The 16,466-nt window shown below is 40.1% G+C and overlaps 1 protein-coding gene across 1 annotated transcript in view; it reads right to left on the minus strand.

Annotated features, from left to right (window-relative positions):
- The window catches only part of SND1 (staphylococcal nuclease and tudor domain containing 1), a 424,132-nt gene that overhangs the window by 362,621 nt on the left and 45,045 nt on the right, over positions 1 to 16,466 (minus strand). Inside the window, exons 4-8 of the mRNA XM_059074202.2 lie at positions 13,685 to 13,763; positions 5,128 to 5,288; positions 4,250 to 4,341; positions 3,469 to 3,627; positions 2,101 to 2,207 (exon numbers count right to left, since the gene is read on the minus strand). Of these exons, the coding sequence (XP_058930185.1) occupies positions 2,101 to 2,207; positions 3,469 to 3,627; positions 4,250 to 4,341; positions 5,128 to 5,288; positions 13,685 to 13,763 (598 nt within the window). The remainder of the gene's footprint in view (positions 1 to 2,100; positions 2,208 to 3,468; positions 3,628 to 4,249; positions 4,342 to 5,127; positions 5,289 to 13,684; positions 13,764 to 16,466) is intronic.

Below are 16,466 nucleotides of genomic sequence, written 5' to 3' on the forward strand. Positions count from 1 at the left end.
GAAAAACTGTACAGCAACTGGAACTATCCAAGATGCACCCATGGCTGATGGGCTGAGGTCTGGGTGTCCACTTTTCTGAGTCTGGACAGTACAAGTCCACCTCAATAATTAGCTCTTTTGGCTTATCAAGTACCTCCTGAGCAATTACTAAATGCCAGGCGCTGGAATGACGAACACAGAGCAACTGCTCTCTTAAATGGGAGGGAGAAACACACACACCTAACAAATATATTTTTTAAAAAGCATAGGCCTGCTCAATTTCCATTTGAATTATAAAAAGGTTGTCAGCAACCCAAATCCCACGTGGAACACAAGAACAAAATTGTCACTCTAGTGCAACTAATGATTATGAAAAATGGACAAAAATCCAATAGAATTTCACTGCCAAAAGGTAAATAATCATGCTGGCAGAAATGTTTTAGAATACTAAGCCCAGGAGACATTTTTTGAGTCAGACTAAGAGAGGGAAAGGGAATATGTGCAAAGAATTTTTTTTAAAGTTTTATATATATATATATATACACACACACACACATATATTATATATATATATCAGTGAAAAACTGTCAAAGTATTTATTTAGAAATAAATGGATGGAGGGAAAAGGGACTATTAAACTAGTATTTCTGAAAACAGTATTGCAACTTTTAAAAGCAGCATGTGTAGTAGTTGTAAAGCATGTGAAATACTTCAATACAGATTTACCAACAACGCAATCAAGTCTATAACACAGCATGCAAAACAATAGGCAAGTAATCATATCATTGAAATATGATTTGCATTCCTTGGTCTAAACCTGTTTTTTAATGATGAGCACTCTTAAAAATCTCTTATAGATGTTATAAAACATGCAGAAACTACTGTCACTGTAACTCACTTTCTTCAGAGAGAGGCAGGAACTTAAAGAATGCAAAAAGAACTACCAACCAAAATGATAATTTAGAATAATAGGCTTACAGGATTTTCTGAATAACAATTAAAAAAATTGAGCATCATGAAATAATCAAGGTATCTGGAACGCTGTGCTTGATAAGGGTATTGTATCTTTTGAATTTAACTGTGGAACATAAAAATACTAGAAAATTTGTACAATCATTGTGTTTTTTCAATCAGTCTACCTTTGTCAGGCATGCCATATCAAATGGCCCAGATAAAAAATTCCAAGTATTTCTGCTTACAGGTACAGAAAGCTGTAAAAGAGCTAACAAAGGGGAAATACAGTCTTTTAATTCACGTTCTTGGCACATCTCTTAGCTGTGCGCCTCAAAGGCAAAAATGTGAAGTTATCAAGACCGTTATAGTCTTATGACTCTGAAATAAGCCACACAGGCTTGAGTAGAATGTTGTCACTAGTGGTCCTGGCCTTCTACCTAAATGTATCCTGAGAGACAGTTGCTGGGACTTTGAGAACATCATCTCTATTCATCTACCGGCTTCATTTTCTTCCATCTGCCCCATCATGAGCATCAAGTTCACCTATATACCTGGAAACACTTTGAAACAGCCACTGATCTTGGCAATATCCAGCTATCATTTGCCTGGAAATCAGTTATTGCTACATCTGCTTTAACCATGAGGCACCTAGCCAAAAACACCTCACAGTTGCATTAGCGTTTATAACTACAACATAGTGTTAGATAAATTAGGGCATTAGGCCTCACAACAACACTGGATAGTTCTGTTTGGGGACCCACCGGCTCTATCTTTCCACCATATGCCTGGCTCCAGCCTTTATGTCGGGAAGTAGTTGATAAGCTGTTTCACTGTCCTCAAATAAGCTTCAAGTTTATTTCATTTCAAATGCCTAAAACCTGGAATTTAAGTGAGGGGCTTAGAAAAAGTGTACTGAAAACACTAAAAAAGCAAGTCAGGTGAAGAATAATGTCTGAGTGAAAAATCTAGGCCCTTCGTATATAGCACTGAATTAGACAGAACCTGGAGACTTATAAGTAAGCCACTCCTCTCTGAGATCCTGGCCTCTTTTGGAATTTCCCTAATCCTTTACACTGACATGGATGGGTGAGAGAAGATCCCTAGATTTCTACCCCTGAAGATCCCTACCAAGATCCTTGGCTGGAAGGCTTCCCCGACAGACCTTACCTCTCAGCCGCCCTCAGCTTTTCTGCACCCCGTGTGTAAACTGCAATCGACCAATCCACACAGCGGGCAAAACCTTCCTTCAGGAGGAGCTCTGTGATGTTGCCATTCTGAAAAACGAGGCACGTGAGAAAGCAGGCATAGATTAGATTCTATTGCAAGAGAATCCATTTCTCTAGACTTCTGACATGATTAACATTGCCACAATCTACTTTGCAGTTTAAAAAAAAAAAAAGAAGAAGAGCCATTTCTCTCATTAGGAAATCAGCCATAAGAGGGGAGATGCTGCTCTGTGACTCCTTTCAACAGCCTTGGCTTCACATCCCACAACACCCAGCACAGTAACTCTCACTTAACAGGGGTAGGATAAATGTTAGTGGCATTGAATGGAATTGACATTTCAATAGCTCTTCTTGTGGGCAGAGGATGTTAATCTTCAGTAGAGATTATACCTATTATATTTCCTTCCCTGAGATCAGCACTTACTCCCCTTTTCATAAGGGGAAAGCTGAAGAACAGGCTGAGTAAGGGATAACTTAAGTTACATTTTGCCCAGTGAATTACAATTCACATTCTACTGTGACACAGAGCCATCTGGCAGGGCTCTGGCAGACAGTTAGCACCCCAGAAGAAACAGACATGACCTTGGCACATTCCAAACCAAGCCTCCCAGCCTTCCACAACTACCATCATGGAAGAATTCTTTAGCCAAAGAGTAACAACAGTTTATTCTGTATAGGATAGAGGTTACAATAATGAAAATCTACTTAAACTTGGGTGTTAAAAACAAAGTCATTTCCCATCCAACAATACCCCACCTACCAAAGTATACAACAGAGTAAAACTCCCAATAGTCAGAACTACAAGAACTGAAAGAACCTAGTTCCTACTCAAAAGCAGAGTTAGGCAGTAACTGGATAAGGCCTGGAACAGTTTTTCCATAGAATGGTTTCCTCTTCATAGTTCTACCAAAACCCCACATAGCTAACTTCTAGACCTGCATACAGACCTCACCATCTACAAGCTTCATCACTTCTCACTGATGTGGCAACCTCCCACCTTTCTTACTGGCAAGCTTTAGGACCAGCCCTTGGGAAAATAAGTGCTACAGTCCTTCCTCCCCTTATAAACCCAGTAACAACTGAGATGAGTTTTCTAAAAGTACAAAGTTGCAGATTTGTCCAATTCTATCAGGTAACTGATAACTCCCTAGAAAAGGCCTCAAAATCAGTAGATGATAATCCTGCCAAGATTTTCAGTGGCTCATAAATACAGAGGGGAAGAAGAAAAGCAAACTATAGCTCTTCAAACCCCAAGTGGAACCCCACACACACACACCCCACGTGGCCCAGTCTGCACAGGCACACTCACTGGATGAAGGATGGTACCCAGAATGTTCTGGTTGTGGCAGCTCTCCAGAATGATCTGGACATCTCTCTGAAGCAGTCGAGACTCCGTGAAAAATTTGGCTTCTGCGGCGAAAGGTTCTGGTGTTTCGCTGCCATCTGCTTCCCGTCGAAAAGTTGGGCACTAAAGCAAAAGTAAGGCGAGTGGGTGATGCAGCCTAATGTGAGTGCTGGGCTCGCTCAGGCCACAGGGAACCATCCCAAAAGCACAAACCCCACAAAGCTGAGCTTGGAAAGGTCTCAGATCAGGTCTTCCAACCCTTTTTAAAGCATACTGATAAAATGCAACTAGAAATATCATCATCCCACACTTCTTGGTAAAGCAAACAAAACTCATGTTACCATGGGGAAAATCATCTTAATTATATCAATACTTGAAAATGACCCCTTGCTAAGAAGAGATTCACCACTGCCTCGCTTTAAATCCCTGATTATTTCTTCAATCAAAATGGGTATTTTATATTGACAAGCCACACTCAACAAACTTCAGAGCCTCCCATCCCCTCCCCTCTAGGTTGCAACAATCTCAGCACAGCCCACTCCAAACAGACCCTGAGTACTTAAAAAATAAAGTCTTCTTTGATCTAATTAGAACTGTCCAACTGCAAAGTTTAAAGTACTCTAGTCAATGTTAACGGCCCATACAAGAAAGAAACAGTACATGTGAAGTCCCCAAGTAGAAGAGTCTGTCACTGAACGCTTCCACAAACCCTATCACCACCCCGTAGCCCAATGTATGATCTGACCTTGATCCCTGACAGCATGACCGTGACCAGGTAGTAGTCGGGCAGGAGCAGGGCCCTGACCACACTGCCGTCCCGCACGTGCTCGATGATAGCTGCATGACAGAACAAACGCCTTGAGTCATAGCAAAAGTCGCGCCGAGGATAAACAATGCCCAATCAAACTGCCCGGAATGCAGTTCCTCTCCCCCAAACCCCAAGAAAGCCTCCCTCCAAGAGGTGATGAAGCATCAGCACATCACGAGCGTTTACACAACAGACTCCTGCCCAAACTATTCCTGGGGGATTTGGTTCAGACCAACTTCTACGTCTTCTGAACCTTCTGGGACCTCGTGGCTTATACCTAAGCAGCCTAGCTTACGGATAACAAAGCTTATCTGTGTACTGAGTGCCTGGCAAAAAAATAACAATTCAGGATTGGTAATAATTTTATTTTACTGAGTCTGTAAGTTAATATGGTCTCAAAGTAGGACCAAGATCTATACAAAATGTGTGTGTGTGTGTGTGTATGCATGCATGCACACACATGGGCACACGCACATGTGTTTAGCTATATACAGAATACACATTTCTACCTTAAAGTTTGGGGGACAGTATTTAGGTAGCCATCTTTTAGAGAAAACAGGAAGATCTCACACGTGCAAAATTACCAGCAATTTATTAGCTTGTAGCCACAAAGGACTAACCTCAGCAAAACACATCTGATGCAACCTATATGAACTGGATTCAAGTTCCCTTCCAAAAATACCAGGGTGCTGTTTTACCCTTAACAATTTCCCTTGGGTACTAAAGTAGAACTGGTTTTATTAACCTCAAGAAGCTCAAGAGCAAATAGAGAGAAATCACCCTGAGTCATATCCGTCTTTTCCCGACAGCCTCACCATTAACAGGCTTCTGGTGGTGTGAGTCCACAAAGTGCCTTGGGTTCTCAATGGTATACTTGAGGTCCCGGAGAGTATGTGAACCGTTCCCCTCACTCCACATTCCTTTCTTAGCTGCTTTTGCTTGCTCCTCACATTCCCAAAGCCGGTTCTGCTCAGGACTGGGACGTGAGAAATAATGAACACATGTGGTTAGTGAATTCACAACAGAAATATCAGGCTCATCTTTGATTCTGGGTTTCTTCAGCAACTTCTCCCCTTGAAAAGACCAAAGAGTTTGTTTCACATCTGTGGCTTCAGACCCAGGCCTATAAACAGAAACCCATCATGGGTGCAACTTCTGGATTTCAGACTTATTCCCTCAAACAAAAGATTCAATCATAACAGCATTTAATGAGAGTATCCAAAGAACACATGTCTCGGTACTGCCACCATCAGTGATTACAAGAGAACAAGCTGGTGGCTCAGAAGGGAGCCGCTCCAGGAGGGAGAGTTTCATTTAACCACCCCAGATTCAGGAACTAGAATCCAGGCAGAGCTCAGCAGGACACAGTGCAGGGAAAGTGACTAAGAACCACCCTTACTCCCTGTTGTCTGCAGAACAGGGCTGGGGAATGCAGAACAAATACCATTACAGATAATGTCACCCCAAAACTACTTACACATTCAATAAGGCTAGCTAAGCAAAGCAATCTGGAGATGGAAGACTCCTCCATTACACAAGAAAGCAAACTACATACAAGAGCAGCCAGAAAGTCAGTAGACAGACCGGGGAAAAAAACACCAAAAAACCACCCAAAACAACCAAACCCAGAAATGGTTCTGCTCTTGTCTCTCTCATACGTATCTGAGCTGAAATGAACCTGGAAAGCCTTTCCCCGATGTTAGCACCTCGTTCCATCAACAGCCATCTGCAGAAACTGAAGCTCCCACCTTGATCAGTAGGGATTTTCAACAGGGACTCCTGACCTACAATTTCTCAAGCCAGAAATCCTCAGTACTGCTCTTTCCCTCCTCCCCACAAAAAAAAAAAAAAAAAAATCATCAGCTTCAGAGATCCAAAATTGCTGCCAGAATTCTACAGGGGAAAAAAAAAATGTAGCTTGAGATAGAAGCAAACATTGAAACTGAGAAAAGAAGGCTTTAAATCAAGACAACTTTGGAGAAAAAAAGGATTGGGACTCCAGGGGGGGTATCTTTGTTGAGATGGTACAATACTGCTTTGGGCTTTTTCAAAATTCTTCATTCTGGTTGAAAACTGGATTCCAAAAAACACTGCAACAGTAATCATGCCAGCAACTATCCTTAAGATACAACTTTGGCGTGCTCCAAAATCAGGACCTAAGACAAATGTCGGAATTCAACAAATTCCCACATGCTCACACCCCAATTATAAGCTCTAGCCAACGACTCTTTGGAGTCATAAAGGACCAAAGAAGTATATGGTGAATGACTTGATCACAAAGTCTATGAAGGCAGGAAGGAGGCAAACTGTACATTTTGGCCTTTGTTCCTCCCCATGATTGGTACAGTTCATGCAAAGATTTATCTAAAGCTTCTTCTACGGCTACAGTCATAATACAACAAGGATTTAATGATTTAAACAGCAACTTTAGGGAGTTCCCTGGCGGTCCAATGGTTAGGACTCTTCACTGCCATGGCCCCAGGTTCAATCCCTGGTCAGGAAAATAAGATCCCACAAGCCACGTGGTATAGTCAAAAATGAAAAATTTTTTTAAAAGCCAGGATTGGTTCAAGATGGCGGAGTAGAAGGACATATTCTCACTCTGTCTAGTGAGAGCACCAAAAGCACAACTAACTGCTGAACAATCCTCAACAGGAAGACGCTGGAACTCACCAACAAAGATACCCCACATCCAAAAACAAAGGAGAATCCACAATGAGATGGTACAAGGGGCGCAATCACAATAAAATCAAGTCCCATAACTGCTGGGTGGGTGACTCACAAACTGGAGAACACTTATACCACAGAAGTCCACCCACTGGAGTGAAGGTTCTGAGCCCCACATCAGGCTTCCCAACCTGGGGGTCTGGCAATGGGAGGAGGAATTCCTAGAGAATCAGACTTTGAAGGCTAGCGGGATTTGATTATAGGATGCCAAGAGGACAGGGGGAAACAGACTCCACTCTTGGAGAGCACACACAAGGTAGTGTTGCATCGGGACCCCAGGGAAGGAGCACTGACCCCACAGGATACTGAACCAGACCTACCTGCTAGCGATGGAGGGTCTCCTGCAGAGGCAGAGGGGTGGCTATGTCTCACTGTGAGGACAAGGTCACTGGCAGCAGAAGTTCTGGGAAGTACTCCTTGGCATGAGCCCTTCCAGAGTCCACCATTAACCCCACCAAAGAGCCCGGGTAAGCTCTAGTGTTGGGTCACCTCGGGCCAAACAACCAACAGGGAGGGAACCCAGCCCCACCCATCAGCAGACAAGCAGATTAAAGTTTTACTGAGCTCTGTCCACCAGAGCAACAACCAGCTCTACCCACCATCAGTCCCTCCCATCAGGAAACTTGCACAAGCCTCTGAGATAGCCTCATCCACTAGAGGACAGACAGCAGAAGCAAGAACTACAATCCTGCAGCCTGTGGAACAAAAGCCATATTCACAGAAAAATAGACAAGATGAAAAGGCAGAGGGCTATGTACCACATGAAGGAACAAGATAAAACTCCAGAAAAACAATTAAATGAAGTGGAGATAGGCAACCTTCCAGAAAAAGAATTCAGAATAATGATAGTGAAGATGATCCAGGACCTCGGAAAAAGAATGGAGGCCAAGATCGAGAAGATGCAAGAAATGTTTAACAAAGGCCAGGAAGAATTAAAGAACAAAGAGATGAACAATACAATAACTGAAATAAAAAATACACTAGAGAGAATCAATAGCAGAATAACTGAGGCAGAAGAACAGATAAGTGACCTGGAAGACAGAATGGTGGAATTCACTGCTGCAGAACAGAATAAAGAAAAAAGAATGAAAAGAAATGAAGACAGCCTAAGAGACCTCTGGGACAATATTAAATGCAACAACATTCACATTTATAGGGGTCCCAGAAGGAAAAGAGAGAGAGAAAGGACCCGAGAAAATACTTGAAGTGATACTAGTCAAAAACTTCCTAACATGGGAAAGGAAATAGCCACCCAAGTCTGGGAGGTGCAGAGAGTCCCATACAGGATAAACCCAAGGAGAAACACACCGAGACACATAGTAATCAAATTGGCAAAAATTAAAGACACAGAAAAGCTATTGATAGCAGCAAGGGAAAAATGACAAATAACATACAAAGGAACTCACATAAGGTTAACAGCTGATTTCTAAGAAGAAACTCTACAAGCCAGAAGGGAGTGGCAGGACATATTTAAAGGGATGAAAGGGAAGAACCTACAACCAAGATACTCTACCCGGCAAGGATCTCATTCAGATTCGACAGAGAAATCAAAAGCTTTTCAGACAAGCAAAAGCTAAGATAATTCAGCACCACCAAAACAGCTCTACAAAAAATGCCAAAGGAACTTCTCTAAGCGAGAAACACAAGAGAAGAAAAGGACCTACAAAACAAACCCAAAACTATTAAGAAAATGGTCATAGGAACATACATATCAATAATTACCTTAACTGTAAATGAATTAAATGCTCCAACCAAAAGACACAGGCTCGCTGAATGGATACAAAAGCAAGACCCAAACATATGCTATCTACAAGAGACCGACTTCAGACCTAGGGACACATACAGACTGAAAGTGAGGGGATGGAAAAAGATATTCCATGCAAATGGAAATCAAAAGAAAGCTAGAGTAGCAATACTCATATCAGATAAAATAGACTTTAAAATAATGTTACAAAAGACAAGGAAGGAAACTACATAATGATCAAGGGATCAATCCAAGAAGAAGATATAACAATTATAAATATATATGCACTCAACATAGGAGCACCTCAATACATAAGGCAACTGCTAACAGCCATAAAAGAGGAAATCAACAGTAACACAGTAATAGTGGGGGACTTTAACACCTCACATACACCAATGGACAGATCATCCAAACAGAAAATTAATAAGGAAACACAAGCTTTAAATGACACAATAGACCAGATAGATTTAATTGATATTTATAGGACATTCCATCCGAAAACAACAGATTACACTTTCTTCTCAAGTGCGCATGGAACACTCTCCAGGATACATCACATCTTGGGTCACAAATCAAGCCTCAGTAAATTTAAGAAAACTGAAATCATATCAAGCATCTTTTCTGACCACAACGCGATGAGATTAGAAATCAATTACAGGGGAAAAAACGTACAAAACACAAAAACATGGAGGCTAAACAATACGTTACTAAATAACCAAGAGATCACAGAAGAAATCAAAGAGGAAATTTAAAAATACCTAGAGACAAAAGACAATAAAGACACAACCATCCAAAACCTATGGGATGCAGCAAAATCAGTTCTAAGATGGAAGTTTATAGGAATACAAGCCTACCTCAAGAAACAAGAAAAATCTCAAATAAACAATCTAACCTTACACCTAAAGGAACTACAGAAAGAAGAACAAACAAAAGCCAAAGTTAGCAGAAAGAAAGAAATCATTAAGATCAGAGCAGAAATAAATAAAATAGAATCAAAGAAAACAATGGCAAAGATGAATACAACTAAAAGCTGGTTCTTTGAGAAGATAAACAAAATTGATAAACCATTAGCAAGACTCATCAAGAAAAAGAGGGAGAGGGCTCAAATCAGTAAAATTAGAAATGAAAAAGGAGAAGTTACAACAGACACCACATAAATACAAAGCATCCTAAGAGACTACTACAAGCAACTGTATGCCAATAAAATGGACAACCTGGAAGAAATGGACAAATTCTTAGAAATGCACAACCTTCCAAGACTGAACCAGGAAGAAATAGAAAATGTGAACACACCAATCACAAGCAATGAAATTGAAACTGTGATTAAAAATCTTCCAACAAACAAAAGCCCAGGACCAGATGACTTCATAGGTGAATTCTATCAAACATTTAGAGAAGAGCTAACACCTATCCTTCTCAAACTCTTCCAAAAAATTGCAGAGGAAGAAACACTCCCAAACTCATTCTATGAGGCCACAATCACCCTGATACCAAAGCCAGACAAAGATACTACAACACAAGAAAATTACAGACCAATATCACTGATGAATATAGATGCAAAAATCCTCAATAAATTACTAGCAAACAGAATCCAACAACACATTAACAGAATCATACACTATGATCAAGTGGGATATATCTCAGGAATACAAGGATTCTTCAATATATGCAAATCAATCAATGTGATACACCATATTAACAAACTGAAGAATAAAAACCGTATGATCATCTCAATAGATGCAGAAATAGCTTTTGACAAAATTCAACACCCGTTTATGATAAAAGCTCTCTAGAAAGTGGGTATAGAGGGAACCTAACTCAACATAATAAAGGCCATATATGACAAACCCACAGCAAACATCATTCCCAATGATGAAAAACTGAAACCATTTCCACTAAGATCAGGAACAAGACAAGGATGTCCACGCTCACCACTATTATTCAACATAGTGTTGGAAGTCCTAGTCACAGCAATCAGAGAAGAAAAAGAAATAAAAGGAATACAAATTGGAAAAGAAGAAGTAAAACTGTCACTGTCTGCAGATGACATGATACTATACATACAGAATCCTAAAGATGCCACCAGAAAACTACTGGAGCTAATCAATGAATTTGGTAAAACTGCAGGATACAAAATTAATGCACAGAAATCTCTGGCATTCCTATACACTAGTGATGAAAAATCTGAAAGAGAATTTAAGGAAACACTCCCATTTACCATTGCAACAAAAAGAATAAAATACCTAGGAATAAACCTACCTAGGGAAACAAAAGACCTGTATGCAGAAAACTGTAAGACACTGATGAAAGAAATTAAAGATGATACAAACAGATGGAGAGATATACCATGTTCTTGGACTGCAAGAATCAATACTGTGAAAATGAGTACACTACCCAAAGCAATCTACAGATTCAGTGCAACCCCTATCAAATTACCAATGGCATATTTTACAGAACTAGAACAAAAAATCTTAAAATTTGTATGGAGACACAAGGACCCCAAATAGCCAAAGCAGTCTTGAGTGAAAAAAACGGAGCTGGAGGAATCAGACTCCCTGACTTCAGACTATACTACAAAGCCACAGTAATCAAGACAATATGGTACTGGCACCAAAACAGAAATATTGATCAATGGAACAGGATAGAAAGCCCAGAGATAAACCCACGTACCTATGGTCAACTGATCTATGACAAAGGAGGCAAGGACATACAATGGAGAAAAAAAAGTCTCTTTGATAAGTGGTGCTTGGGAAACTGGACAGCTACATGTAAAAGAATGAAATTAGAACACTTGCACAAAAATAAACTCAAAATGGATTAGAAACCTAAAGGTAAGACCGGACACTATAAAACTCTTACGGGAAAACACAGGAAGAACACTCTTTGACATAAATCACAGCAAGATCTTTTTTTTTTTTTGTAGCAAGATCTTTTTTGATCCACCTCCTAGAATAATGGAAATAAAAGCAAAAACAAACAAATGGGACCTAATGAAACTTAAACGCTTTTGCAAAGCAAAGGAAACTACAAACAAGATGAAAAGACAACCTCAGAATGCTAGAACATTTTTGCAAATGAAGCAACGGACAAAGGATTAATCTCCAAAATATACAAGCAGCTCATGCAGCTCAATATCGAAAAAGCAAACAACCCAATCCAAAGATGGGCAGAAGACTTAAATTGACATTTCACCAAAGAAGACAAACAGATGTCCAAGAAGCACATGAAAAGCTGCTCAATATCACTAATCATTAGAGAAATACAAACCAAAACTACAATGAGGTATCACCTCACACCAGTTAGAATGGGCATCATCAGAAAATCTACAAACAACAAATGCTGCAGAGGGTGTGGAGAAAAGGGAACCCTGTTGCACTGCTGGTGGGAACGTAAACTGATACAGCACTATGGAGAAAGGTATGGAGATTCCTTAAAAAAACTAAAAATAGAATTACCATATGACCCAGCAATCCCACTACTGGGCATATAACCAGAGAAAACCATAATTCAAAAAGACACATGCACCCCAGTGTTCATTGCAGCACTATTTACAATAGCCAGGTCATGGAAGCAACCTAAATGCCCATCGACAGACAAATGGATAAAGAAGATGTGGTACTTATATACAATGGAATATTACTCAACCATAAAAAGGAACGAAATTGGGTTGTTTGTAGAGACGTGGGTGAATCTAGAGACTGTCATACAGAGTGAAGTAAGTCAGAAAGAGAAAAACAAGTATCGTATATAACGCATATATGTGGAATCTAGAAAAATGGTACAGAAGAACTGGTTTGCGGGGCAGAAATTGAGACACAGATGTACAGAACAAACATATGGACACCAAGGGGGAAAGTTTTGGGGTGTGTATGTGGATGAACTGGGCGATTGGGATTGATATGTATACACTGATGTGTTTAAAATAGATAACAAATAAGAACCTGCTGTATAAAGAAATAAATAAAATTCAAAAATTCAAAAAAATAAATAAAATAAAACTAAAAAAACAAACAAGCCACAACAACAACAAAAACCAGTATCTTTAGCCTCCAAATTACTGATGTAGCTTACACTTTTCAGAGACTAAAGTGTTAATTAAAGCCAGCTGCAACCCATCCTACTGAGTGAACCTAACATGATATATGCACTATAAACCTTACATACCTAAAAATCATTTCTAACAAATTCACACTGACATTAACAACAAATACATTTTATCTATTACTTAAGTATATACATATCCATAAACCAAAAACAGGCCTAAAACGCTTTGGAGAGAGACAAATTTTCCCTGACCTTAAAACGTAAACGCTGAGCCCCTGTCAGTTTTGCTAGATTCCAAGCAGCAGACTTTGCTTGGAATTTGATTTACTCACTCTGCTTTATTTTACCTTTACTTATTCCTTATACCTCATATAATATCGTATATCTACTTGCTGTTTGGTTTGTTGTCTGTCTCCCTGTTAAATTGTTAGCAGAAGCTAAGTGTCTTTGTTCACTGCTATATTCACAGTGTCTAGAACGCAGCCTGGCATATAGTAAATGCTCAATAAATATTTGGGGATGGATGGATAAATACTATGGAACTCAGTATCTACGGTGTAAGGCATAAGTGTACTGATTCTTACGAATATAAGAACAGCACTGCTTCGTCTCCAAGCCTGTTTTTGAATTACACACATCAAATGCCATTAATGAATGCTGAGTAACCTCCTCGCTCAGAAAAATACACACGTACACCTGGGCAGGAACACCCTCGAAGCCATGAGAACACCAGATATTACCTATTTTATGTCGGGGGCAGGAATGAAAATGCAGCAAAGCCAGTGTAGAGTCAACTCCCCCAGTTCCCACCGTGGTGAGAGAGGAAGTCAGACAGTCGGAAGAATATGGACACTTACTTGTTCGCTCTCATGCCTTCTCTCCGGGTGGCCAATCCCTCTGCAACCAGAGATTCTGCAATGTTTTCCCCATTGGTATCTGAGGAGGAAAAAAGAGGTGTGAATCTTGTGTTTAAATCCATCTCCAATAGCAAGAGAGCTCTAATGGGACCACTTTCACCCGTAGCTCTTCAAGGAATGATGTTGCCAGCGAACGGGGCAAGGCAGCAAGGTAGGGTTGGGTTTTTCCGGAAAACCTCTTCTCCCCCAAAATGTCTAGTCTCTAGGACCCAGAGGTCTATAAATCTTCTCTGGACTCATTTTCTAGTGTATCTCCTGAGGCAATCTCAGGAACTCCAGGAGACTGACAGGGAAGCAAGACACATGCAGCAGCCCAGGAAAGGATAACTAGCACTGACCTAAGGAGGAGAGGCCTGGCACCAAATGCAAATTCTGCCGCTTAATAGGTCTTTCAGCATCTTGATACATGTACTCATCTATAAAATGGGAAGAGTACCTGCCGAGACGGGTTCTTGTGAGAATTAAATGTGTGGAAATCACCAAGCGCTGTGCCAAGCACACGGCAGGAATTCACACAACAGAATCAAAAGGCAGCCCCCCACCTGGATCAGACAGCTTCACTTAGGACTGCCTACGATGTTTCACACCGGCAAGTCCAGTTCCTCTCAGGATGTCCTGTTCTCTGCTCCAAGAGGCCACCAAGACAAGCAAGCTACACCATTTGACAAACACTTTCTCCTAGTCTCAGAGATGCAGGGGACAGCGTCTCGATTTCCAATCTCACACAGCAGCCTTCACAGCAGGCAAGAAAAATGAAGTGAAACATAAAACACAACCTGATTAGGTGCCACCTGAGCACTTGAAACATTAATTGCATTTCCATGCTACTGAAAAAGCTTTTAGGCTCTCTGTATTCTCTTAAATCTCTGCTTGTCAGCCAAAATGATAAAAGAAGACACCTATGAGGGAATCAGCACATAAAAATCTTTAATATGGCAGAGAACAAGCTCCTAAATAAACTGAAACACAGCAGTGTAGCTGGTAGGTAATGTCAGCATAGAATACAATTCTCTAAGGTTTATGTATTCAGTACACTATACATAGACTTCCGCAAGCAACAACAAGTTTACATACCACCCCCAAACTCAACCTAAATGCCTTGCCATTAGCCCTGTCCAAATTTCTGAAGCACATCATAAGCCCCTGTTCCTACTACCAAAAAAAAAAGTTGAGATGAATGCTGTTCACGCAAAGAACGTTCAGGTTCTGAAGCTGAGAGTGGATCACAAGAACCTTTCCACTTGAGGTTACTGCTGAGGCCAGACACAGACACACACAGCTACCTGACATCAGTAAATATTACACTGGTTCTTTCGAAGCAACAGGAATAATCCCACAGAGTGGAAAGTCAAAAGGAAAGACTCCACAATGATGGGGAAAGTTGAGCAGTAAGGTGCCAAGAGGTCGGGGGTAGAAAGAATGAAGGCCTGGTACAAACAAGGCGAACGGCCATAAAATCTCCAGTCAACAGCAAACGCAACAGCTCTCGGACAGTTCCTTGGCACAGAGCGCTTTGAAAGGGCGGCTGGCTGGCCCACTTCTAAATGAGTTCATTGCTCCTCGAAAAGGGAGAAAAATACAATTCTCTGGGCCAAACGCCCAAAGAAGGTAACAAAATGTGGTGGATAGAATACTGAAAACAGGGAATTTGTAGGGAAAAGATCTGATGCTTGCTTATTACTAATCAAGGTATGATTGTGATCAAGTCACAGTTGAGGCTGGTACTCAGAGCAGGTGGGTGACTATATTTTCTCCAAAAGTTGACGACTAATCAATCATCTCTCTCTCTTTTTTTTAATAAGTTCTGGGTTAACCACAAACTCACAAATTCTGCCATTCTCCTCCATCATAAAAAGAGTAGCCACATAAACAACAGGGATTTACTGTATAGCACATGGAACCATATTCAGTATCTTACAATAACCTATAGTGGAAAAGAATCTGAAGCTACACACCTGAAACACAATATTGTAAATCAACCATAGTTAAATAAATTTTTTATCTATCTACATATAGCAAAAGAAAATCTTTTTTCTAAACAAAAAAAACAAAAGACAAAAAAGAGAGTAGCCATAAAATAGGCTAAATATATGAACACTAATTAATTAGCTAAGGCACTGTTTCATTACAGTTGGCAGTGAGAGTTGGTTAAAGTATCTGAGTGAAAATATTAAACTTTAAGCCACTTAAGCCTTTAAAACTGAAAGATGTAGATGTTTTCAATCATTCTTTCGGTAATTATTTATCAATCACCTCCTATGCGCCAGATTCTATTAAACACACTAGTATGTTAACATGCTAAATTACATCCACTCTAATTTGCATCAGTTTGAAAAACAAACTTTCTAAAAACAACTTTAAATTTTAAATGTCAGCTCCTCTTACCTTAAATAGACTGTTTTATAGTTGGAGACTAACGTTATTTAAATAAACACTTACAGGCGGTCTCTCCATAGAGATATCTGTACCGAAAAAATGTTCTATAGTCCAGTGAGGTTTCTTGTCCAGTAACAGAAGATTGACCAGCTCTTACAGAATTGTATTATTTGGGGTAATGAAATTCTCAAACAATTGCATTTTGAAGACAGTATACTTCTATTTCTTACATTCTTTCTAGCCAGTAGCCCTCCAACAATAATGCTTAAGTGTTTTATTACCTACTATATTATTTGAATTATGGGTAAAAGGCAAATTTATTTACTTCTCTTTTTGAAAAGATTCC

Source organism: Kogia breviceps, chromosome 9 (genome assembly GCF_026419965.1).
Source record: "Kogia breviceps isolate mKogBre1 chromosome 9, mKogBre1 haplotype 1, whole genome shotgun sequence".
Lineage (NCBI taxonomy): Eukaryota > Metazoa > Chordata > Mammalia > Artiodactyla > Physeteridae > Kogia > Kogia breviceps.